This window comes from Pseudophryne corroboree, chromosome 8 (genome assembly GCF_028390025.1).
Source record: "Pseudophryne corroboree isolate aPseCor3 chromosome 8, aPseCor3.hap2, whole genome shotgun sequence".
In the NCBI taxonomy this organism is placed as follows: domain Eukaryota; kingdom Metazoa; phylum Chordata; class Amphibia; order Anura; family Myobatrachidae; genus Pseudophryne; species Pseudophryne corroboree.
The window spans coordinates 259,147,148-259,174,299 of NC_086451.1; the positions used below are offsets into that span (position 1 = coordinate 259,147,148).

General features: G+C 44.6%; 1 protein-coding gene across 4 annotated transcripts in view; it reads left to right on the forward strand.

Annotated features, from left to right (window-relative positions):
• Window positions 1-27,152, forward strand: part of LOC134948915 (ligand of Numb protein X 2-like) — a 136,211-nt gene that overhangs the window by 88,312 nt on the left and 20,747 nt on the right. For all 4 annotated transcript variants that reach the window (XM_063937193.1, XM_063937196.1, XM_063937195.1 and 1 more), the window contains 7 exons: window positions 602-801; window positions 910-1,106; window positions 5,235-5,609; window positions 9,514-9,687; window positions 18,609-18,783; window positions 19,462-19,684; window positions 26,820-26,978. In XM_063937193.1, the coding sequence (XP_063793263.1) occupies window positions 602-801; window positions 910-1,106; window positions 5,235-5,609; window positions 9,514-9,687; window positions 18,609-18,783; window positions 19,462-19,684; window positions 26,820-26,978 (1,503 nt within the window). The remainder of the gene's footprint in view (window positions 1-601; window positions 802-909; window positions 1,107-5,234; window positions 5,610-9,513; window positions 9,688-18,608; window positions 18,784-19,461; window positions 19,685-26,819; window positions 26,979-27,152) is intronic.

The window sequence follows — 27,152 nt, forward strand, 5'->3', positions numbered from 1 at the left end:
GGATTCCCGGATCACTTGATCCGTGAATTTGCAGGGGAGGCCGTTTCCACTAGCAAAAACTCGGGCAAATGCGCGACCCCGCGCATTTACCCGTGTTTTTAGAGCTAGTGGAAAATGGGTATAATTCACATAAGTCCCTGCACCAGTGAAGCTTACAATCTATACTCCCTATTACATGGACACACACCCACTTGGGATAATTTTCCCCTGTATGTAAATGCCTGTCTGCAGAACTATTAAGTATTGTCAGTGCTTTTGGTGAATTAAGTAAATGAAAATCAGTTATACGGTTGAGGCTTTGGATATTTAGAAGATAGAGGAAGGCAGCACAAACACCTTCTGAAGGCACCGTGCAGCTGTTTTCTGTGTAACTAGTCTTTAGATAAATGTTAAATATTTTTCAAATACTGTTTTGGGTTTTATGATTGCTCTTTGTATATTACAAATGGGTTGGGTATCTGCCGGTCACATAACTACATCCCTTACAAATGCATATGTAGGTTTATATTACCTCTAGACCATGTTTGTTTGTTTTTCAGGAGGGCTGTGTTGAATTAAGTCACTTTAACTTAAGGGTAATAAACATGCTTCTTTTTGTCAGATGCACAGGCTTCAGGAAGTACAGGGCAACTAGAGAGAAGACTGCTCCTATGTCTTCAGGAAAAGACTCACGTGATCCTGAACTCTCCCCAACTAGTGGCATTGCTGAGGTCCTGGCAGAGTCATCCCTGGCTGCTGTGGTCGCTCTAGGTACATCAGAGCCAGGATTGGTGAACCCGGCCTTTGATGAAAATGATGATGGTGAGTATAAAATAACGGTAGTGATTGATGCAACAGTACTATGAAAATGGGGGTCATATCTGACTGGTCTTTCTTACATTGTCCTAATTTGTTTCTTATAACCGCCAGATCATTCTCATAGGACAAGTCTGGTAGCAGAGACGAGTACAGTGGAGATACATCGTGATGATCCTGAAGAGGAGCTTGGCATGCGCATCGTGGGGGGCAGAGATACTCCCCTTGGGAATATTGTGATACAGGATGTGCTCAAAGACTCTTTAATATCCACGGATGGCAGACTTATGCCGGGGGATCACATTCTAGAGGTACCTTGTGCCACACAAAATCTTAGACTCTCACAATCATCTCAGTTTTAAAGTACATAAAAAGTTTCATTATTTATTTCTCTTTGCCAATTAACAATTCACGGTTTTATTTATAAGTGAATAAATAATCTCAATTACCATATTTTAAAGGAATCATTGAATTTATGTGAATTTAAGTGAAAATGTCATGTCTATCCCAACCAGTTTACCTCTTTCCACCCTTTTTTTGTTAGACTAGAAAACTGTACAGAGGGTACGGTTGTTAGGATAACCATACTCACCTCTGACCGGTAACTGCTCTTGCTCTTTTCTGTTGTGATAGGGGCCTTCTGCTGCTAGACATCCTACAGTATTCCTAAAAATAAGAAAAACCCTCTTCATATATAAAAAAAAAATGGGTGGCGTCTCCCTCCCTAGAGCTTTAGTAAACTATGGTCTTAATACGCCAGCACTAAGAGCTGTAGTAACTGGATGAGGGACCCATAGTGTGGGCACAGGCTGCTCCATGTTTTCTATACGATGGCCTCATTCCTACATCACACCTTCTCAAATGAGTGTAAAGCAGAAGAACTGAATGAAGGAGCCACCCTAGAGAGGGCACAGATCAGTATGCACCCAAACTCAAAAGCCAAGTCATAGGAATATAATGTGTATTTAAATTTGTATTGTGTTGTGGTCAGGGGTGGTGTGGGGGGGTATATATAGAAAGAGTCTTCCTTTTTTTTGGGGTAGGGTACACACAGAGTTCAAGGCACTATATATGTCTAAAACTGGAATGCCCTTTCTAATCAACAACTTGTTTGTTTTGGGTGTACTACGATATACTGGCGCTCGGAATCCCTGCGCCCAGCATACCGGTGCCGGGATCCCGACCGCCGGAATGCCAGCAGAGGGATGAGTGCAAAAGATTGCGGGCATGGTGACGCGCTCCACGCTATTTATTCTCCCTCCAGGGGTGTTGTGGACACCCCAAGAGGGAGAATAGTTGTCGGTATCTCGGTGGTCAAGATCCCGGCGCCGGTATGCAGAGTGCCGGGATATCGAGTGCCTCCTGAAATTGTTTCCTATGACTACTTCCCATATATGTACAACACAAGTGCACTTAGCTTCAGAAATATCTGCCCACATTTTCGTTCTATTACACTTTTATATACGTACTATAATGTTTTTTTTTTAAATGTTTTAACAAAGTTCCCACCCACCCTATTAATAGATGTAAGTGATCAGATACAGAAGACATGATGATCACTTGACCTTACCAGTGGTGAATTTCTTAAACATAAGGTGCCTGATCTCTCAATAATTAATTACATATAAATATAATGCTTTATTGCCTTTTCGTCCGTAAGTAAACTAGTGCTAGTTTTACAATCATGCATGACACTAGTGCTGGTTTGGCAGTCATGCATGACATTAGTGCTAGTTTGTATGACACTAGTGCTAGTTTGACAATCATGCATGACACTAGTGCTAGTTTGACAGTCATGCATGACACCTAGTGCTAGTTTGACAGTCATGCATGACAATAGTGCTAGTTTGTATGACACTAGTGCTAGTTTGACAGTCATGCATGACAATAGTGCTAGTTTGTATGACACTAGTGCTAGTTTGACAGTCATGCATGACAATAGTGCTAGTTTGTATGACACTAGTGCTAGTTTGACAGTCATGCATGACACTAGTGCTAGTTTGTATGACACTAGCGCTAGTTTGTATGACACTAGTGCTAGTCTGACAGTCATGCATGACATTAGTGCTAGTTTGACAGTCATGCATGACACTAGTGCTAGTTTGACAGTCATGCATGACACTAGTGCTAGTTTGACAGTCATGCATGACACTAGTGCTAGTTTGACAGTCATGCATGACACTAGTGCTAGTTTGACAATCATGCATGACACTAGTGCTAGTTTGACAGTCATGCATGACACTAGTGCTAGTTTGACAGTCATGCATGACACTAGTGCTAGTTTGACAGTCATGCATGACACTAGTGCTAGTTTGACAGTCATGCATGACACTAGTGCTAGTTTGACAGTCATGCATGACACTAGTGCTAGTTTGACAGTCATGCATGACACTAGTGCTAGTTTGACAGTCATGCATGACACTAGTGCTAGTTTGACAGTCATGCATGACACTAGTGCTAGTTTGACAGTCATGCATGACACTAGTGCTAGTTTGACAATCATGCATGACACTAGTGCTAGTTTTACAGTCATGCATGACACTAGTGCTAGTTTGTATGACACTAGTGCTAGTTTGACAATCATGCATGACAACCTGAAAATCATCCCTGGTCTACTCTATTCATGTGTATAAATGTCTAAAGTTGCTTACACTCATTGCTATATAGCAGCCAGTACAGTATCTGGAAATTAGCACAATATCACAGCTTGATTGGGCAGAAAACTACATCAATCCTCATGAATTTAGATCGAGTGGATCATTTTTGGTCATAGTGGAAAATAAGGTTATGAATAGAGTAGGGCTTGCTATTGGTTTACAGCATAATGTTGAAAGGGTAATGCCAGCTCATTAGAAAATTTTGTTTAAAACATTTTAAGCATGTCTGCATTATGATTTTAGACCTGATGGAAAAGGGGTTTTATTCAGTTTTAATGTATATTTTTGAATTGTGGTAGGAAACCCACGTAAGTACAAGGAAAATATACAAACTCTGCACATTTAAGGCCATGGGGGACATTAACCCAAGACCTCAGTGCTGTCAGACAGTCTATACACCATCGATTGTACAATAAACTCATTTACATGTAATAGATGGGAACAAGAAGGCATAGGCTACTAAAATAGATTTGCGGGTTATTAAATGAACACCCAGTACAAGGCACAGATGCATTGAGATACATATGGAGTACACAGTGCTGCTGTTACATCTACTTATTACCTGAGCGTGCTGTGTAGAATCTCTGTCACTGGTGTTACGGGACGAGCACTCCTTAGTTAATGTAAGCACTATGGGGCAGTGACCTTTTCGTGGTGTGCCTAATTACACAGCATGTATTGTGACCTAGTATTTATATAACCTTCAGTGTGTGTGTTTGGCTTCTGAGTAGTCTAGATACAGTTTGTGTACTCTCGACTTCAATTTCAAAATAAATGATTTCCATTTGGATGTTTTATTACTACCCTGCAAATTATATAAATTCAGACTTTTGCTGGCAATTAAAGTTCCAGGGAATCAAAAACTTCCAGTATGCTTTATACAAAGAAAATAATATTTTACCTCTTAAAGGGGGTGCTGTATCAATAGCAAGCCTTGGAAAGAGATCAAGTACCAACCAATCAGATTTTAATTTTCATTTTTATAGGCCGAGCTAGAAAAATGACAGCAGCTGATTTGTTGGTACTTTATCTCTCTCCAAGGCTTATATCTCCCCCAGAGTCACCAAAATACTCTACATTTAGTGAGTACAAATTTTCAGTCTGAATAGCTAGAGCTCCTATAGTGTTTTTAAATAAAATGTGGAGACTGTGGTATACTGTATAGCTACTTACCTTTATCATGTTGGCGATAAAATAAATCTTGAATTGAAGATTTAAAGACTGAACCCCCCGTACACACGGAGAGATCCGTCCTTAAATTCAAAGCAATCTGACTAGATTTCTTAGAAATTACAGTAAGCACGGATCTCTCCATGTGTATGTCCATAGAGAGAGCGATGCGCGGCTCCGTGCAGCGCTATCGCTGACTCTAGATTTAGCATGCATGCCAAATCTAGTAGATCGCTCACTACACTGCTCTGTGAAGTGAGCGCCCCCCTCTCGCTCAGCTCACATCACGCTGAGTGCTAAGCGGGGGGAAGAGATGTGTGCTGAGCGGCCTGTGCTAGATCGCTCAGCACACATCTCCCCCGTGTGTACGAGGCTTTATTTGGCATGAATTAGAATTGTCAGCAGGTCAGAAAGTTAATCTCTAACAAGTCATCTGCTTTCACGATTGCAAGTTACTGAAACCTAAAAGTGAAATTCTTTTGTTTAACCTTTCCCAAGCCTGTTTCTAATTAGAATGTTTTATTTACAGTAGGAATTTATATGTACACAATGTAAAAAGTGATATACCGGAGTATACCTGATTCATACTAGTTGCCTTTGTTAATGTGCCAGGTTAATGGACTGAACATCAGCAACGTGTCCCACGGTCAAGCCATCGCCATGCTTCGGCAGCCTTCTCCGATCTTGTACCTCACTGTGCTTCAAGAGAAAGGCTTCTCTCAGAGGTCCCAGCGTGCAGAGGGCAGCACCACCGCCAACCTAAACAAGGAAGTGATCCAAGTCACTCTGCTGAAACGGGATCGGACGGAGCCTCTAGGGATCAAGCTAGTCAGAAAGACAGAGGAGCCTGGGGTCTTTGTCCTGGATTTGTTAGATGGCGGCCTGGCTGCAAAGGATAGAAGACTAAGGTGTAATGACAAGATCTTGTCTATTAATGGACATGATCTCAGGCAGGGGACGCCAGAGACAGCAGCACAAATTATCCAGGTACTACAATTTACTTCGGCCAATGTCTGTATTGAGAGAGTCTTATTACGCTGCATATTTTATACAGAAAGTTGGATATTTCATGTCATTTTAGAAGTCCAGTAAAAAGACATGGAAAATATGCAGAAAACCAACATAAAATAGCAGCGCTTATATGTATGAACTAACAGTCATGGATGGATTGAATGAAAAGTTAGCAATATCTATTAAAATACTTGAATAAAAACTAGTGAACCATTTCCACCGTCGGTGGAAATGGTTCACTAGTTTTTATTCAAGTATTTTAATAAATGTTGCTAACTTTTCATTCAATCCATCTATGACTGTTAGTTCATACATATAAGCGCTGCTATTTTATGTTGGTTTTATGGTTTGGTGTTTACAGGATTGACTAATCCTGTGTGTGTAGCAGCAGCATTAGAATAGTAACCCTTTCTGCGCCCGAGCATCTGTTTTTGATTTTAAACTTATTCTTGCATGGAAAATATGCAGTGCTAAAATGAAGTCCTTGGACAGTATATTCTCATTGTAGGCCACAAGCTTTCTTTAGTGTTATAAATCTTGGTCATTGTTGTGTCTATTAAGTGGTGTACAGCGATGGAAGAAACAATTGACACCACAAGGCTGTATAGTGTGTGTTTAAAACATACTGTAGGTAAAAATGCATGCACAAGAAAGAGATGTATGAAGAAGAGCATCAGTAAAACAAAAAACGAATAGTCTAAAGCATAAAGATGGAAGAATACTAGATGATTCTAAGGAGACAATTCAGTTCTCTGTGATATGTGTATGTGTACACCACCCTGAAATATGGTACCCCAATATCACACATTTCCTGTGATGGTAATATGTGCGTGGCCAGATGCATCATCGCTTGGAAAGTGATAACATGGAGAGTGAAGAAGTGCCAACCAATCAGGTCCTAACTGCCATGTCACAGGCTGTGTTTGAAAAAATGTCAGTTAGGAGCTGATTGGCTGGTACTTTTTCACTCTCCATTTTATCACTTTTCAAGCGATGATGCATCTGGCCCGCAATGTTGGTTTTCCTCAAGGCATCTATGTTTTCACTATTCCTCTGGGACTTGGCCCCCATCACTGCTAATTGAATTGCCCACCGTAATATCTACAGTTAGAGTAAGAATGTTTGGAGTAGCACAACTACAATCATATTATTGTATAGTGTGGTGTGTTTTTTGTTTAACTTGCACAATCTGCTGTTCATTTTCAGGTCATCCAGGATAGTTTGATTTAGAGCAAATGGACTGCTTTAGGCCGTGTCTGTATTTATACAGTGTCCCTGATATCCTAAACATCTGACTATTGTTAGGTCTTAGGCAATCACAAGAGCTCTGAATCCTGGGTGGTGGTTCTGTTATCTGTAGCTGTTTATAAGCTACAGATGTGTCCTTCTAAATGGGTGTCACATCACATAGCCCTCTTGGCACCAGCGGCGGATTTAGGGGTGAGGCTTCTCCTAGATACAATAGTAACAGCTGCCTAATTTTATTATTTTTATTGATTGGTTATAAGCCCTCATTTGATTATAGCGAATTTAATAGAATAATAAAGATAAAGTCACAAATGACAGTTTTTATTTTATTATTAATAATGTATACATATTTACTAAGTAGTGCAGCTACAGGGGCAGTAAGCGTACGTCCTACCCTTTTACACTCTATTCAAGATGGCGTATGGTACAGTACAGTGGAAATATTTTGCAGTTACTGGTGCTTTTTGGGTTGGTAGTACCAACACAAGCATCCAAGTGCCGCCCCTATGTATGTACCTCACGTGCCTAATGGCAAATTCTCCACTGCTTGGCACGCCAGGACCAGGGTGACTCAGTAATTCAGAGTAGCTTTTCGCTCAAGACATACATCCTATGCGCACAAGTGAAACAACTTCAAACGACAAAACTGTTTTGCTAGCATACACAGATCACTGTGATGTGCGACGTTTGTACATCTGTGACCGAGTCTGAATCAATGCGAACAGCGACAGCTTTCCTAATGCCAAGTTCCGTTGCACTAATAAATGTGTGCGTGTGAACCTGTGTGTCTATAGTACACTGTGTGTAGCTTTTTTCTGATTCTGCGATGTGTCTACTATGCACAATTTAAAGAATTATATACTGTATGGTACACTACTCCTTTCAGAGTGTGTCGGTTGTGCCGGGTGTCTCGCTTCATGTGGCCTATAGGCATTATATGTATGAGGACACATCTGTAGTCTGTGGGTGATGCATCCTACCACTGATCTCATGCATAGCGGTGTTTATTAACGCCTTTTCCATGAAGATGTAAGCAAAGGACAGCTGTCCTTTGTAGTGTAATCCTTTGTGGGGACTTTCCGGGCTTGCGTATCGCAGGTGCCACAGAGGACACTAGAATAGATTGGTGATGAGCGGATTCGGTTTTACTCGGTTCTCAAAACCGAATCTTATTGGCTCACTGATGTCACGTGTTTTGGATAGCCAATAAGATTCGGTTTTGAGAACCGAGTAAAACCGAATCCGCTCATCACTAGAATAGATAAGTCCACAGGCTTCAACAGATGGCGTTGCCTATTGGACCCAAGCTCCAGAATCTATCACATTCTGGAGCTTGGTGCATATGCGAAATGCAGCCAAACCTCTGACTTCAGACTTACCTTTGATGCAACCCGCCCTGTAACCTTTAAAAAAATAATTCCACCCAAATGTGGGTGGGCCACCTGACGTCCTGCAGTCTCTACGTGCAGTTTGTTGTCCGTGCACAACCTGCTGTCCTTCAACAGGTGCAAAAAAGATTACGTAAAATCTGCAACTTGCTCCTGCCAAACTGGTCGTCTTTATCAGACCAGCAGCATATTTTCTGTGCATGCTAGAAGCTAGGAGGACAGTAGTACCTGCACAGAAGTTTAAGGGACTCACAGAATCTTTTGGGATATAATTTATGATAATGTAATTTTGGATGGAATCATCTCTTAATGGCTAAAGCAGGTCAGACATAGGCTGATCCTACCACTAGTGTTCATTCTGGAGCCACATGCTGGATTTCTTATCCATTGTTTGATACCAGCTGTAATACCGCAGGGTGTGACTAGCTGAACTGGACTTTTAAATATATCCACTGCATTGTTTTCATCAAATATAACCTCTTGGTTCTTGTGTTTGAAGGTTGCAGGCTTCTGTTGGTGGCTGTAATGTTCCCATTTCTGTCATTAGTTTTTGGTCACTGTGGAACCTCATTCTACTGTAGACAGCACAATAAAAGGCCTCTGATGGCCTGTACATCATACCCCAGTGTGAAGAGATTTCCAAACTGATGTTTCATACCTGGGGACTTAAGATGCATAAAGCCACATAAACACTTGACCCAATAATTGCATCACAGCAGCTCTGCCCCTGTTACACAATGATGCAGGAGTAGTGGGCAGGATCAGAGCGGGCTGGCTATTCCCCTGGGATGTGGGAGAATGCCGGCAATATATTAGTAGTCTCCTGGATATTCTTGGGATTAGATGTATCTAACCTTCTAAAGATGACAAGGGGAAAAGTTGCCCTTAGCAACCAATTAGCATCTACCTATCATTATTTTAGTACAATCTATAAACTGATTGCTAGATTCTAATTGGTTGCTATGGTCAACCACTCCACCTGTCCTCTTTAGAATGTTTGATACATTTTCCCCCCCTACGAAAGAATGCAAGTACAGTATGAGTAGAAGCCTTTAGAAACGCTTTGGTAGTACTTTAATGCTGCTGATTGTAAATTGGATTTTATTTTGTTACATAGCTGTAAAAACTTTTTATTTTCTTTACCTCCTATTTTTATGCCTGCCTTAGAGTAGCATAGTTATGGGTTTCTGTTATGTTCTTTATGAGAGATTGGTATTTATCTTGTGTGGCATGATCTCGTGTAGATGAGTGAGGCGCGGGTGAACTTTGTGGTCCTCAGACAATGTACGGTACAGCCAATGGATGTCATGGAAGAAGGAACGTCATCTGGAAGCAGCAGTAGCAATGGAGGAAGCCCTGTACATGCACGCAAGAGGCCCAGTGTACGTCCTTCCCGAAGGAAGTCCACAAACCAGAGGGTGAGTAACTTAAACTCAGAGAGCTGAGCAGTAAATGGCTATAAAGTGGCTGCTATGTTTTCAGCAGGTTTACAGTAGGTGATGGGAAGAGTGTGTACCCAAAAGTAACTTTCTGGAAGATGGCTACTTAGCTGTTAGCTTAGAAAAAATTACACTGTGATAGTGTAAGTTGTATCACACTTTTCAGTATGTGTAGGTGACCGTATCCTGGAAAGCTTCATTTTCATAATTATATAACAATTGTCTGGTTACGATCATAGTTCTGACTTATTTTTTACATGTATTAATTACCAGTTATTTATATAGCACACACATTTTCCGCAGCGCTTTTACAGAGAATATTTGGTCATTCACATCAGCCCCTGCCCCAGTGGAGCTTACAATCTATATTCCCTATCATCGGAACATACACACACTTGCACACTAGGGTTAATTTTTGTTGGGAGCCAATTAACCTACCGGTAAATTTTTGGTTGTGGAAGGAAACCGGAGCACCCGAAGGAAACCCACGCAAGTACGGGGAGAATATACAAACTCCACACTGTTGGGGCCATGGTGGGAATTGAATCCATGACTTCAGTGCTGTGAGGCAACAATGCTAACCATTACACAATCCATTATACCAAGTTCTGCCTTGCTGTGCACACACAATCTTTAGCTTATACACTTGCAATAAGTGTACGTTGGCATAATACTGGAACAATATGAATAGGGGAGCTTGATTCCTGAAGGCTTTTTAGGGACTATGGGCCTAATTCAGACCTGATCGTAGATGTGCTAAATTTAGCACATCCATGATCAGTCACTCGGACATGCAGGGGGACACCCAGCATAGGGACTGTCCGCCTCACACAATTACAAAAGCATCGTACAGCGGCAATGTTGTTGTACTTGAAGAGTAGCTCCCTACCTGCGCAGCTCCTTCGCGCTGGCAGGGAGCTACCCGTCGCTGTAAGGGTTGCAGCGGCTGCGTGTAACATCACGCAGCCGCCACGGCCCGCCCCCCGCACGGTCCGGGCATGCCTGCGTTGTCCAGCCCGTGCCCCTAAAACGGCGGCCAAACGCTGCCGCCCCCCCCCCCCCCTCCAACCCAGCGACCGCCTATGCCTGTCAATCAGGCAGAGGCAATCGCACGGCTGAGTAGGCCATCGGCTGTCTGGCATGCACCAGCGCACTGCTGCGCCAGCATATGCGCAGTTCAGACCTGATCGGCTGCTGTACGAAAACGCACCGATCAGGTCTGAATTAGGCCTTATGACAGCTGCTTCTCTTGCTCTTCACAAGCACTGTCCCTGATGCAACAAACTGGGCCTAATTCAGACCTGATCACAGCAGCAAATTTGTTAGCTAATGGGCAAAACCACGTGCACTGCAGGTATGGCAGATATAACATGTACAGAGAGAGTTAGATTTGGGTGGGTCATATTGTTTCTGTGCAGGGTAAATACTGGCTGCTTTATTTATACACTGCAATTTAGATTTTAGTTTGAACACACCCCACCCAAATCTAACTCTCTCTGCACATGTTATTTCTCTTTCATCCTTCTGGGGGACGCTGCGTATTTAATGATGGGGTGTGTGAGAAGGGAGCTTTGGCACAGAATCTATAAAAAAAGAACTCCTCCCGCTTATAACCCCTCCCATCTCCAGTCTGACCAGCAGATTACCCCAGTTTAAGTTTTGTGCCTGGAGTGCAGGCACAGTTCCTTACTATAGATTTTTATTTAGGTTTTTTTTTTTTGTTTAATTTAGGTTTTTTTTGGACATATCCTAAGTCCCTGTTTACAGGTGACAGGTATATTTAGAGTGGAGACTAGTTAGTTAGAGTCACCCCGCTCTGTACAGCCTCTGGTGAAGTACCATACTATGGTCACTGGGGCTCCCTGTATCCAGACTGGTGATCCGAGGAGGCTAAGGTCAGGTAGGAATGCCAGCAGCCACAACCTGTCTAGCAGTGTTAGTCTGTTATTTTCCCCATACTTGCAGAGATTGTGTGTTGTGTTTAACTGTGGGAGGAGTGCGGTGTCTGATGCTTCTGACAGAGCACGCGTGCGCTGGGGAAGAGGAGGGGGGCACTGACCGCTATCTTACAAGAACAGCCGTACAGTCTCCCGGACACACTTTTGCTGAAGGAAAAATAGGTGAGACGCTGTTTCCGCGTAGCTCTAGCTCCGTGTTTGAGCTAAGTTCCCCTTCCTGAAGGGGACCATCCAGCCGCGGCGGGAACAGAAGGGGAAGACCGCTTCCCGCCTTCATGTCCCGCTCAGTGGATTGTGCTGCGCCGCCCACCTCAGTCTGTGGGGGGCGTGCTTCTCATACGGACACCATTTTCTCCACGCTGAATGCATACTGCGGGGGATGCTGCGCTCCGGATCACCTCACACACATTCACACAAATAAGGGGACTTCAGCTTCTCACCCTGTCAGGCGGGGATCATCTGACTGCAAGTATACTGTTATTTACTGTTAATTCCTTGATCCTTTCATTACAGTAGTGGAGCTAGCTATTTCCTTCTGTTAGTATACTCACCCCACCCCCCCCTTTTCATTATACAGGGGGTTTTCTATCTATCAGAAGGCTCCGCTGTTTATTTTGCCTGTTCTCAGTGCGGATCCAAACTTTCTAACGGTAGCACGGCTCCAGGTTCTCTCTGCACTGCATGCTCTGTGACGCCTGTTGTTGAGCAGCCTGGCGGGTCTACAGTTCAGTCTATTCCTCTGTGGGCCAAGAACATGGCCGATGCTATTGCGGATTTGCATTAGTCCCAGTCAGGTACTGATTCAGGTCAATCTGCTGAGGAGCCACCTTGGGCAAGACATATGGGCAAATGTCTTTTGGACTTAGCACAGTCTATTAACAAAATTGTGACTACTTCGGGCTCAGAGGCCACTAAGAGACAGCATCCGCTGCCTGCTATCACCTTCCCAGGAGAGGAGTTAGATTCGGTAGTCACCCCTCTGGAAGAGGGTAAACTGGATTCTGAGTGGGAGGATACTTCCGCTTGGGAAGAAGAGGAGTTGTCTACAAGTTCAGGTGTCAGGTTATTGATAGAAGCCATACGTCAAACTCTTAATCTTCAAGATACGGTAGAGGCGGAGAGTTCGACAGCCTTTTTCAAACGACAGAAAAGACAAGTAGCTGTATTTCCTTCATATACACATTTTACAGATACATTGAAAGAACCTTGGCTTAAGCCGAATTCACGTTTTCAGGCTCCTAAAAAATTAAGATTTCTATATCTTTTTGTAGAGGAGGACACAAAATTCTGGGAGACTGCTCCGAAGGGGGATGCTTTTATTTCTCATTTGGCCAAGGCTACAGTAATTCCTTCAGTACAATCAGTGACGTTAAAAGATCCAATGGATAGGAAGATTGAGGCGATTCTTAAATCAGTGTTTGCCTTATCAGGTATTTCTCTGCGTCCAGTCCTTGCTGGCGACTGGGTCCTTAAAGCTGTAGACGACTGGTTAGCTCGAGTGGTATAGAGCATGCAGAATGATGACCCATCAACTAGCTGAACAAATTTCTGAGGCAATCACTTATGTTGGTGAGGCCTTGTTGGACTCGGACTCGCTACAGTCACGTGTATCTGCTCTAGCGGTTACAGCGAGGCGTTCACTCTGGTTTCGTGTTTGGAATGCTGACTCTGATTCCAGACAATGGAGAATTTCTCTTTGGTCTGTATCTTACGAAGACTATCTCTAATACCACGGGTGGCAAGAGCCCGTTTCTTCCAGTTGCTCCTCAATAGCCGAAACCAACTAAATTTTGGTTCTTTCGTACTCAAGGCAGGGGCAGTTTACAGTCTTTTCGAGCCTTTTCAAGATTTCCATGCAGATGTGCGTTCCGAGGTAAATGATCACAGGCACCACATAAACCGGCAGTCAAGCCTACCTCATGACGTAGGGAGGTCTCCGGAGGGATCATTAGTGGTTGGGCTCAGTTTCTACAGTTCAAGGAAATGTGGCTCCTGTCACAACCGGATCGGTGGGTGACGGGGGTCATAACTTTTTGGATCTCACTTTTTTGTCACTCCCTCCAGATGACAAGCACTGAATCAGGCAACTTCCACACTTTTACACAATGGAGTAATTCTTCCAGTTCCCAAAGTACAAATGGGGTCAAGGCTTTTACTCGAGTCTTTTTCTCGTAAACAAACCGGATGGTTAATTTCGACCCACTTTAAATCTAAAATGCCTGAATTCGTATCTCTCTGTCCAAAAATTCCAAATGAAATCGATTTGTTCAATCATAGCTGCCATGGAACAGGAGGAATATTTGGCATCTATAGACATAAAGGACGCATACCTTCATGTTCCCATTTCGTCAGGTCATCAACATTTTTTGAGATTCGCAATCGGCCCTTGGCATTTTCGGTTTCAAGCTCTACCGTTCGGCCTATCCACGGCCCCTTGGGTATTTACAAAAATATTGAGTCATCATGTGGCGGTCCTCAGATGCCAGGGGGTCAACATTACTCCTTACCTGGACGATTTGTTGCTGAAGGCTCCATCACAGGCACTTCTTCACCAACATCTGCAACTCACAACAGCCACCCTACAGTCATTCGGGTGGATTGTGAATTTCCAGAAATCCTTGTTGCTCCCCTCTCAGAAGATGGTCTTTTTAGGCCTCCTGTTCGACACGATAAGTCAGAAGGTTTTTCTAGCTCAGGACAAGCTTCAGGATCTACAATCCAGAGTCCGCTCCCTGTTACGGTTGCCGAGGGTCTCAGTTCTCAGATGTATGCAAGTGTTGGGCAAGAAGGTGGCGACCTTCAAGGCGGTACCATATGCCAAATTCCATGCTTGGCCCTTTCAGGCTCAAATTCTTGGCTTTTGGAATCAAACGGGTCCACATCTGGACTTGCAATTGTGTCGGCTGTCTGTTCAAACTCGACAGTCTCTCCATTGGTGGCTTCACAGTCCCAATCTAACCAAGGGGGCACCGTTCACAGTTTGGTCTAAGATGATGGTCACCACGGACGCCATCCTCACCAGTTGGGGGGCAGTGTTTCAATCTCAGCACTTTCAGGGACTCTGGAACGGTCAAGAATCGAAGTTACCAATCAACATCTTGGTGTTGAGAGCAATTCGGTATGCTCTGCTTCAGGTACAAACCAGTGTCCAGGGTCATCAGGTACGCATTCAATCAGACAATGCCACAGCGGTGGCTTACATAAACAAACAAGGTGGAACTTCTAGATGGAGAGCCATGAAAGAAGTCGCCCATATATACTTCAGTGGGCGGAGCGGTGGGTTCCGACCATCTCTGCCGTTCCCATTCCAGGAGTGGAAAACTGGGAAGCAGATTTCTTAAGCCGTCACAGGAGAATGGGAACTTCATCAAGAAGTGTTTCTGACCCTGGTGTCTCTGTGGGAACACCCGATATCGACCTCATGGCATCTCATCTCAAACTAAAGCTACCTCAGTACGGCTCACGGACTCAGGATCCTCAAGCAACGCTGATAGATGCCTTGACAGCTCCCTGACATTTTCAGTTGGGATATGTGTTCCCACCATTTCCCTTGATACCGCGCCTACTTCAGTGCATCCGGAGAGAAGGTCTCCCGGTCATTCTTTTATCGCCAGATTGGCCTCGTCGTCAGTGGTACACTCTTCTTCATGGTGACCAAGGAACCGTTCCGTCTACCTTAGTGACCCGATCTACTTCTACAAGGACCTTGTCACCACCACGATTTAAATCGTCTGGCTTTGACGGCATGGTTCTTGAATCCAGCATTTTAAGGGCTAAAGGTTTCTCTCGACCACTGGTGAGAACTATGCTTCAGGCTAGAAAACTTGTCACCTCTCGAATTTATGACAGAGTATGGCGTATCTACATTGCTTGGTGTGAATGGCGTGGGTTGTCGCCAGACCTCTTTCGCTTACCTCGCCTGTTGTCTTTCCTTCAGGATGGTCTGACTAAAGGACTTCGTTTGTCTTCCTTTTAAAGGACAAATTTCGACATTGTTGGTTCTTTTTCAGAAAAGATTGGCTCTCATTCCGGAGGTCCAGACATTCCTTCAAGGTGTCATCAGGATTCAACCTATGTTTGTTCCTCCGGTTCCACCCTGGGATTTAAATTTGGTTCTTCAGGCTCTCCAGAAACCTCCGTTTGTACCATTGGAGACTGTTGAATTGCGGTTTCTTACTCGGAAGGTGGTTTTTCTTTTGGCCACTGCTTCAGACAGACGTGTTTCAGAATTAGCGGCGCTATATTGTAGGCCACTTTTGAAGGTTTTTCACGAAGATCGGGTGGTCCTATGTACGAAGCCTTCCTTCTTGCCAAAAGTTGTGTTGGCTCTCCGTCAAATCATATTGATCTTCCAGCGATTGTTCCAGAGTCTTCTGGAACAGATTATCATTTGGCCTTATTGGATGTTGTTCGGGCCTTGCGCATTTATTTGTCCCGTACAGAGTCTATTCGTCATACGGATACCTTGCTGGTTTTGATTGATGCACCAAAACGTAGCTTGCCGGCCTCTACAAACACGGTGGCGCTTTGGGTTACCTCTGCTATTTGGCAGGCCTATGTTTCTTAGGCATTATCTGTTCCTGACTAATTGAGGGCTCATTCGACTAGGGCTGTTGGAGCTTCCTGGGCTGTTCGTGGAAGTGTTTCGTTTCAGCAGCTGTGTAGAGCGGCAACTTGGTCTTCCATGCATACTTTCACCAAGTTTTACCGTTTTCATACTTATGGTTTGGAGACTGCCTCTGTTGGGCGTCAAATTTTGCAGATGGCTATGCCATCTGTTTCTCCCTCCTCTATTTAGCTTGCTTTGGGAAATCCCATCAGTAAATACACAGCGTCCCCCAGATGGATGAAAGAGAAAAAGGGATTTCTGTTTACTTACCGTAAAATCTCTTTCTCTGATTCCATCTGGGGGACGCTGCGATCGCTCCTGTATTTTTGTCTGGTTTATTGGTTGTATTCTGTCTGCCTCTTCTAGCTTTGCTGAACGTTAACTGAGGTAATCTGCTGGTCAGGCTGGAGATGGGAGGGATTAGAGGGGGAAGGAGTTTGTTTTTTATAGGTTCTAAGCCAAAGCTCCCTTCCCACACACACTCTAACCCATCAGTAAATACGCAGCGTCCCCCAGATGGAATCAGAGAAAGATTTTACGGTAAGTAAACAAAAATCCCTCTATCTGCCCCTTCCTGCAGTGCACATGGTTTTGCCCATTAGCTAACATATTTGCTGCTGCGATCAGGTCTGAATTAGGCTCTCTGCCCATTGTTTGTGTTTTGTGTTTTTCATTCAACTAACATTTGTATTGAAAAGTTTTTTAAGACTTTTTTTTTTTGTCTTCCCATAGCATTGGCTCTCGTCATTAAATATAACTATTTCTGATATCCTTGATTTTGGAAATGTGACATTCATTAGTGAAAGTTACAGTAAGCTATTCCATTGTGTTTATAAAAAGGCTGCCTTGGTTTTAAAATAGGAGACTTAAAAATTCTTAAGCTGGGTAGAAGTTAGACGATTTTTTTAATAATTGCCCAATTTCCGATGGATCATAAGGAGAAATCCTTCAAATTGTCAAATGTGTACGCACTATTATGCACTCCCGTGGGTCGTCCATTGTGTCTTCATCTAAATATGTGGCTGCATTTGGATGCGGCGGGGGAATGATATATCGTGCGGTCGTTTACCAGATCGTGCAGTGTGTACGGGCTGCACAATATATCATTCCGTCGCATCTGCAGTCAGCTGGGTAGACAGGTCATCTGATGTATACCCAGCTTTAGTCCATAAAAACCATCCTGTCAAATGCCATAAAACAAATATAAATCTATTCCCTCTAATTCTATTAACCTAGGTAAAAGAATTACTAGCTGATGAGCCAGAATTCAACCGTGCAAAGATTTGCTGGGCAGAACATTTTACCCCTTTTCACCCCCTTAAGAGTCGAATTTAGAAAATTCCTGCTTAGTGGGTGGCTGCGAATAACTCTCACGGAGCCTGATTCATTACGGATTGCAAATACAAAGCTGCTCGCAGCAGCTTTGCATTTGCAGACCTTAGCAATACAAATGCAGGAGGAGGTGCAGACCATGTCCTCCCTGCATTTGCAATGAAGAACATTGCAACCATCGCTTCTGTTTACTGAGCCTTGCCGTCGCTGACGGGACTGCTAGGCCAAATAAACTGCGTATGCGTGATCCTTAGTGAATCAGGGCCACAGTTTTAAGACCACCCGGCAGGTCACATGTTCCAGAACATCTAGCAGGTGCACAGGGATAGTTCACAAACGGTCACATTTTCCAGAGCACAACAGTGATGCATTGTGTTTGGCAGGCGGACGAGGTAACCAATTGCAACCAAAATATTTTCTGCAAATCTACGTACCAAGATCTTTCATTTTGTATATGATTTGCGATGCTCAGAAAATAGTTGTCTTTATGCTATTAATATATATAGATAGCAAAGTAAGATTTTTGAGGTAAAGAAGTTTGGTGGCAACACTGATACTTAGTATCTGCTGGTATAGTTTAAACGATAATGCTATATGGTTTAGCCCACTCTTCAAATATTATGCTTTCCCATGCCACTGCAGTGGGCTGGGTGTGGTGGAACTGCAGAATTCTTACAGAATAGGAAAATCACTGCAGTTCAATGAATTATATAAGTGTAGCTTTATAATTTATTGATCCCCAACCAAAGCATCTTATGTCCCAGTTTAGCAGTGTACCAAAGTAGAATTTCAGATGATCACTACAACAACTAGAGGAAAGCTTGTTTACTTCTGTCAGACTGTATACTTGAATATAGAAGGCTGCTGTAGTATGGTTAAAGACCAGGTATCCAGTGTTGGAGTTCAGTTAATGGTATATAGGCAGAAGCATCTTCACCATATAATGTGGCTGTTGTATTATAACTCACAACATTGCTTTATATCACATACTTATAATTTAGGACCAGCATCAGTTGAGCTCTGGCCTGGAGAAGACGGTCACTTTGAAGAAAGAGCCAAGAGAGTCTCTGGGAATCACCATAGGAGGAGGCCGGGATCATAGAAATAAGCTCCCGGTCTATGTGTCCAGCGTTCAGCAGGTTGGGTGTCTTTACAGAGATGGCAGAATAAAGAAAGGTAATAAGCCATCTGTGAATTATGTGCAGTATGCAGCATTTATTTATACATAGATTGGTCAAAGACTAGTAAAAATAAATGTCAGAAATATTTAATTACATCACTACTTTATAACAATGTCCATCCTGTCCTGTACTTGCCGTTCTGTTTGTCTGTCCCAGTTCTCGCTCATCAGACATGCCAGCTTGGCTGTAGACCAGATGGGGAGTGGGAGTGGGAGTGGGGGGGGGGGGGGGGGGTGTAACTGGCTGAGACCTGCCCAGATAGGGACATAGGGGGGCATGGGAGCATTGTTAGCAAGTGGGGATGTAAATATCAAAAGAATGTGTGCGGCAACACCAGCTTTCTTAAAATGTGTATTTTAGACTTTGCTTACATCGGCATGAATTACATTAAATATTTAGAAAAGTCTTATGGAGAGGACCCTTTTATATCATTCCCCTATGCAGCAGCTGAGTGGCATCTGTGTATAGTGTCTTCTGACTTTACACACACACAGATGTATTATCAGAGGGAACTCAAACATTCACTGAGTATTAGCACTTTGTGGAAAAAAGCCTGGAGATAACAGATATGAAAACAGATCTGCAACATTATGATTTGTAGAATAAAATAATAATTGTAGGTGAATGTTGGCACACTGCCTGCATAGGTGATAATGACGTCTCCTCTGTACAGGTGATGTGCTACTCGGTATCAATGGGACTGACCTGACTTGTCTGAGTTATTTGGATGCAGTGACTGCACTAAAGTCAAATGCTGCCTCCCACACCGTGGTCCTGAAGGTCTTGGAATTGGCATCTGTGGAGAGACCAGGAGAAGTCACAGAAGGTGGTGTTGTCGCAAGAGATCCCGGGGGCATCTGGTCTCCTCTTTGGGCTCATTGGCTTGGTCTACCCAGGTATGTTGTAACCATGTTATATGTTTATATTTGCAAGTAACATTTTATTGCACTTACCCTTAACAAAGGATCAGATATAAGAATAAACTATTCTTGTGATTTTCTTTGAAGGGGGTACAAAATATATAGGCCCCCATTTATCAAGCCTTGGAGAGTGATAAATGGCATGGTGATAAAGTACCAACCAATCAGTTCCTAACTTCCATGTCACAGGCTGTGTTTGAAAAATGGCAGTTAGGAACTGATTGGCTGGCCATTTATCATCGTGCTATTTATCACTCTCCAAGGCTTGATAAATCTGGGCAATAATGCCTATATGTTTCCAATTTTTCATATTGAGGTAATTTAGAGCCAACGTAGTAATTTACTTCTGAAAGCAGATAACGATGCTGGTAAACATATATGCAGATCATATCAGTCACTGATCACATATGTATCCAAATTGGGCACTTATTGCATGGTGTGTGCCATACTTAAGCTTGTCCTAAACATTACCATACTTCCCAACATTCCAGTTCCTACAGGGGCATGCCTAGCACTATTAGAGCATTAGGCTACCTCAGACTCCCATCCAAACACCCAGTTACTGCTTTGAATGGGACATAATGCCCAACTTGCCCACCTTGTGGGACAAAGGACAAATGTGCCGCCAGGTGTCTGACTCTGAAGTACTTTAAAAAAAAAAAAAAAATTCTCATTGTGTTAAGGCAGGGGTGTGATACAGAACATAGACATTATAAAGGTCGACAGGGTTAAAAGGGTCGACATGAAAAAGGTTGACTCAAAAGTCTTTTTATGTTGTTTTGTGTTTTGCGTCCCCTCCCAGGCTCACTTCGCTCAAGTTTACTAAGGGTAATAGTTTGTGACATGGATAGTAAATGCAGCCAAAGTTGTAAAACATGAAAAAACCTTAAAAAACGCGTCAACCATGTGTGTGGACCTTTCTCTAACGTCCTAAGTGGATGCTGGGGACTCCGTAAGGACCATGGGGAATAGCGGCTCCGCAGGAGACTGGGCACATCTAAAGAAAGCTTTAGGACTATCTGGTGTGCACTGGCTCCTCCCCCTATGACCCTCCTCCAAGCCTCAGTTAGATCTCTGTGCCCGAACGAGAAGGGTGCACACTAGGGGCTCTCCTGAGCTTCTTAGTGAAAGTTTTAGTTTAGGTTTTTTATTTTCAGTGAGACCTGCTGGCAACAGGCTCACTGCATCGAGGGACTAAGGGGAGAAGAAGCGAACTCACCTGCGTGCAGAGTGGATTGGGCTTCTTAGGCTACTGGACATTAGCTCCAGAGGGACGATCACAGGCCCAGCTTGGATGGGTCCCAGAGCCGCGCCGCCGGCCCCCTTACAGAGCCAGAAGGCAGAAGAGGTCCGGAAGATCGGCGGCAGAAGACGTCCTGTCTTCAACAAGGTAGCGCACAGCACTGCAGCTGTGCGCCATTGCTCTCAGCACACTTAACACTCCGGTCACTGAGGGTGCAGGGCGCTGGGGGGGGGCGCCCTGAGACGCAATAAAAAACACCTTGGATGGCAAAAAATGCATCACATATAGCTCCTGGGCTATATGGATGCATTTAACCCCTGCCAGAATATACAGAAAAACGGGAAGATAAGGCCGCCGATAAGGGGGCGGAGCCTATCTCCTCAGCACACTGGCGCCATTTTCCCTCACAGCTCCGTTGGAGGGAAGCTCCCTGGCTCTCCCCTGCAGTCACTACACTACAGAAAGGGTTAAAAAAGAGAGGGGGGCACTAATTAGGCGCAGTATTAACTATACAGCAGCTATAAGGGGAAAAACACTTATATAAGGTTATCCCTGTATATATATATAGCGCTCTGGTGTGTGCTGGCAAACTCTCCCTCTGTCTCCCCAACGGGCTAGTGGGTCCTGTCCTCTATCAGAGCATTCCCTGTGTGTGTGCTGTATGTCGGTACTTTTGTGTCGACATGTATGAGGAGAAAAATGATGTGGAGACGGAGCAGATTGCCTGTAATAGTGATGTCACCCCCTAGGGGGTCGACACCTGAGTGGATGAACTGTTGGAAGGAATTACGTGACAGTGTCAGCTCTGTATAAAAGACAGTGGTTGACATGAGACAGCCGGCTACTCAGCTTGTGCCTGTCCAGACGTCTCATAAGCCGTCAGGGGCTATAAAGCGCCCGTTACCTCAGATGGCAGATATAGACGCCGACACGGATACTGACTCCAGTGTCGACGGTGAAGAGACAAATGTGACTTCCAGTAGGGCCACACGTTACATGATTGAGGCAATGAAAAATGTTTTACACATTTCTGATAATACGAGTACCACCAAAAAGGGGTATTATGTTCGGTGAGGAAAAACTACCTGTAGTTTTCCTGAATCTGAGAAATTAAATGAGGTGTGTGATGATGCGTGGGTTTCCCCCGATAACAACTGATAATTTCTAAAATGTTATTGGCATTATATCCTTTCCCGCCAGAGGTTAGGGAGGTTACCGTCTCCTGATACGGCCGCCCTCAAGGAGCCAGCTGATAGGAAGCTGGAAAATATCCTAAAAAGTATATACACACATACTGGTGTTATACTGCGACCAGCAATCGCCTCAGCCTGGATGTGCAGTGCTGGGGTGGCTTGGTCGGATTCCCTGACTGAAAATATTGATACCCTGGACAGGGACAGTATATTATTGACTATAGAGCATTTAAAGGATGCATTTCTATATATGCGAGATGCACAGAGGGATATTTGCACTCTGGCATCAAGAGTAAGTGCGCTGTCCATTTCTACCAGTAGAGGGTTATGGACAGGTCAGTGGTCAGGTGATGCGTATTCCAAATGGCATTTGGAAGTATTGCTTTATTAAGGGGAGGAGTTATTTGGGGTCGGTCTTTTAGACCTGGTGGCCACGGCAACAGCTGGGAAATCCACGTTTGTACCCCAGGTCGCCTCTCAACATGAGAAGACGCCGTATTATCAGGCGCAGTCTTTTCGTGGACAAGCGGGCAAAAGGTTCCTCTTTTCTGCCCCGTGACAGAGGGAGAGGAAAAGGGCTGCAGAAATCAGCCAGTTCCCAGGAACAGAAACCCTCTCCCGCCTCTGCCAAGCCCTCAGTATACGCTGGGGCTTTACAAGCAGAATCAGGCACGGTGGGGGGCCCGTCTCAATGAATTTCAGCGCACAGTGGGCTCACTCGCAAGTAGACCCCTGGATCCTTCAGGTGATATCTCAGGGGTACAAATTAGAATTCGAGACGTCTCCCCCTCGCCGTTTCCTAAAGTCGGCTTTACCGATGTCTCCTTCTGACAGGGAGACAGTTTTGGAAGCCATTCACAAGCTGTATTCCCAGCAGGTGATAATCAAGATACCCCTCCTGCAACAGGGAACGGGGTATTATTCCACACTGTGGTGGTACCGAAGCCGGACGGATCAGTGAGACCGATTCTAAATCTAAAATCTTTGAACACTTACATACAGAGGTTCAAATTCAAGATTGAGTCACTCAGAGCAGTGATTGCGAACCTGGAAGAAGGGGACTACATGATGTCTCGGGACATCAAGGATGCTTACCTTCATGTCAAAATTTACCCTTCTCACCAAGGGTACCTCAGGTTTATGGTACAGAACTGTCACTATCAGTTCAGACGCTGCCGTATGGATGGTCCACGGCACCCCGGGTCTTTACCAAGGTAATGGCCGAAATGATGATATTCCTTCGAAGGAAGGGAATTTTAGTTATCCCTTACTTGGACAATTCCCTGATAAGGGTAAGATCCAGGGAACAGTTGGAGGTCGGTGTAGCACTATCTCAGGTAGTGTTGCGGCAGCACGATTGGATTCTCAATATTCCAAAATCGCAGCTGGTTCCGACGACTTGTCTTCTGTTCCTAGGGATGATCCTGGACACAGTCCAGAAAAAGGTGTTTCTCCCGGAGGAGAAAGCCAGGGAGTTATCCGAGCTAGTCAGGAACCTCCTAAAACCGAGCCAAGTCTCAGTGCATCAATGCACAAGGGTTCTGGGTAAAATGGTGGCTTCCTACGAAGCAATCCCATTCGGCAGATTCCACGCAAGAACTTTCCAGTGGGACCTGCTGGACAAATGGTCCGGGTCGCATCTTCAGATGCATCAGCGGATAACCCTGTCACCAAGGACAAGGGTGTCCCTCCTGTGGTGGTTGCAGAGTGCTCATCTTCTAGAGGGCCGCAGATTCGGCATTCAGGACTGGGTCCTGGTGACCACGGATGCCAGCCTGCGAGGCTGGGGAGCAGTCACACAGGGAAGGAATATCCAGGGCTTATGGTCAAGCCTGGAGAAAAAATCACTTCACATAAATATCCTGAAGCTAAGGGCCATTTACAATGCTCTAAGCTTAGCAAGACCTCTGCTTCAAGGTCAGCCGGTGTTGATCCAGTCGGACAACATCACGGCAGTCACCCACGTAAACAGACAGGGTGGCACAAGAAGCAGGAGGGCAATGGCAGAAGCTGCAAGGATTCTTCGCTGGGCGGAAAATCATGTGATAGCACTGTCGGCAGTATTCATTCCGGGAGTGGACAACTGGGAAGCAGACTTCCTCAGCACGACCTCCACCCGGGAGAGTGGGGACTTCACCCAGAAGTCTTCCACATGATTATAAACCGTTGGGAAAAACTCGACAGGTATTGCGCCAGGTCCAGGGACCCTCAGGCAATAGCTGTAGACGCTCTGGTAACACCGTGGGTGTACCAGTCAGGGTATGTGTTCCCTCCTCTGCCTCTCATACCCAAGGTACTGAGATTGATAAGATGGGGAGGAGTAAGCACTATATTCGTGGCTCCGGATTGGCCAAGAAGGACTTGGTAACCGGAACTTCAAGAGATGCTCACGGATGATCCGTGGCCTCTACCTCTAAGAAGGGACCTGCTCCAGCAAGGACCCTGTCTGTTCCAAGACTTACCGCGGCTGCGTTTGACGGCATGGCGGTTGAACGCCGGATCCTGAAGGAAAAAAGGCATTCCGGATGAAGTCATCCCTATCCTGATCAAAGCCAGGAAGGATGTAACCGCAAAAACATTATCACCGCAATTGGCGAAAATATGTTGCGTGGTGCGAGGCCAGTAAGGCCCGACGGAGGAAATTCAACTGGGTCGATTCCTACATTTCCTGCAAACAGGAGTGTCTATGGGCCTGAAATTAGGGTCCATTAAGGTTCAAATTTCGGCCCTGTCAATTTTCTTCCAAAAAGAACTAGCTTCAGTCCCTGAAGTTCAGACGTTTGTAAAAGGGGTACTGCATATACAGCCTCCTTTTGTGCCTCCAGTGGCACTTTGGGATCTCAATGTAGTTTTGGGTTCCAAAAGTCACATTGGTTTGAACCACTTAAATCTGTGGAGTTAAAATATCTCACATGGAAAGTGGTCATGCTGTTGGCCCTGGCCTGGGCCAGGCGCGTGTCAGAATTGGCGGCTTTATCCTAAAAAAGCCCTTATCTGATTTTCCATTCGGACAGGGCGGAATTGAGGACTCGTCCTAAGTTTCTCCCTAAGGTGGTTTCAGCGTTTCACCTGAACCAACCTATTTGTGGTGCCTGGGGCTACTAGGGACTTGGAGGACTCCAAGTTGCTAAACGTTGTCAGGGCCCTGAAAATATATGTTTCCAGGACGGCTGGAGTCAGGAAATCTGACTCGCTGTTTATCCTGTATGCACCCAACAAGCTGGGTGCTCCTGCTTCTAAGCAGACTATTGCTCGTTGGATTTGTAGTACAATTCAGCTTGCACATTCTGTGGCAGGCCTGCCACAGCCAAAAATCTGTAAATGCCCACTCCACAAGGAAGGTGGGCTCATCTTGGGCGGCTGCCCGAGGGGTCTCGGCTTTACAACTTTGCCGAGCAGCTACTTGGTCAGGAGCAAATACGTTTGTAAAATTCTACAAAATTGATATCCTGGCTGAGGAGGACCTGGAGTTCTCTCATTTGGTGCTGCAGAGTCATCCGCACTCTCCCGCCCGTTTGGGAGCTTTGGTATAATCCCCATGGTCCTTACGGAGTCCCCAGCATCCACTTAGGATGTTAGAGAAAATAAGAATTTACTTACCGATAATTCTATTTCTCATAGTCCGTAGTGGATGCTGGGCGCCCATCCCAAGTGCGGATTGTCTGCAATACTGGTACATAGTTATTGTTACCAAAAAAATCGGGTTATTGCTGTAGTGAGCCATCTTTTCTAGAGGCTCCTCTGTTATCATGCTGTTAACTGGGTTCAGATCACAAGTTGTACGGTGTGATTGGTGTGGCTGGTATGAGTCTTACCCGGGATTCAAAATCCTTCCTTATTGTGTACGCTCGTCCGGGCACAGTATCCTAACTGAGGCTTGGAGGAGGGTCATAGGGGGAGGAGCCAGTGCACACCAGATAGTCCTAAAGCTTTCTTTAGATGTGCCCAGTCTCCTGCGGAGCCGCTATTCCCCATGGTCCTTACGGAGTCCCCAGCATCCACTACGGACTATGAGAAATAGAATTATCGGTAAGTAAATTCTTATTTTTTCATGTTAACCCTTGGAACCTGACGAACTTTTGACTGTCGACCTTAACTGTCTATCTAACAAACACCTCCCCAAGGCAGAATGAATGGCTTATGGTCATGACACTTTCTCCAGCAAAGTGAGTGGGGGAGAGGGGCATTATCTATTGCATCCATTCACAGATCAAGATACGAATGCACTGTTTAAATTCTTTTATTTAAAGACCACTAAACCTACAATTGAATGTAAATCATTCTAAACCATGAAATGCTTGACATTTATTTGTTTTAAAAATGTTTAGGTATCTTCATATACAGTAGGTCAGTGGTACTCAAACATTGGTCCTCAGGAGCCCACACAGTTCACGTTTTACATGTCACCCGGTATCTGCACTGTGTATCGCCAACTGTCACATTTTAAAAATCCACAGGTGACCTGGAAAACATGAACTGTGCGGGGTCTGAGAACCTGTGATATGAGTGATTGTGAGGAGGGCTATGCAATAGTTGAAGTGATGGCTGTACTATATTTGAAGTAGTCTTTTTTTAGAGGAGCTTTATCTGTTGTATTGTAGCAGCATGTAACACAATGTATAACAAAATCATTTGAAGTTAATACAATGTGTTATTTACCATTTACTCACAACAGCTCCCTGCACTGGTGTAAGCACATTTCTTTACGGAAGAGTACCTTGGAAAGCTGGGGGTTCAGTATTGTTGGAGGCTACGAAGAGACCAAGGGAAATCAACCTTTCTTTATCAAAACCATAGTGCCGGCTACACCAGCCTTTTTTGATGGCAGATTGAAGTAAGTGAAGGTACTCCATTGTAACATTTCTCTAACGTCCTAGTGGATGCTGGGGACTCCGTAAGGACCATGGGGAATAGACGGGCTCCGCAGGAGACATGGGCACTTTAAGAAAGAATTTAGATTCTGGTGTGCTCTGGCTCCTCCCTCTTTGTCCCTCCTCCCAACCTCAGT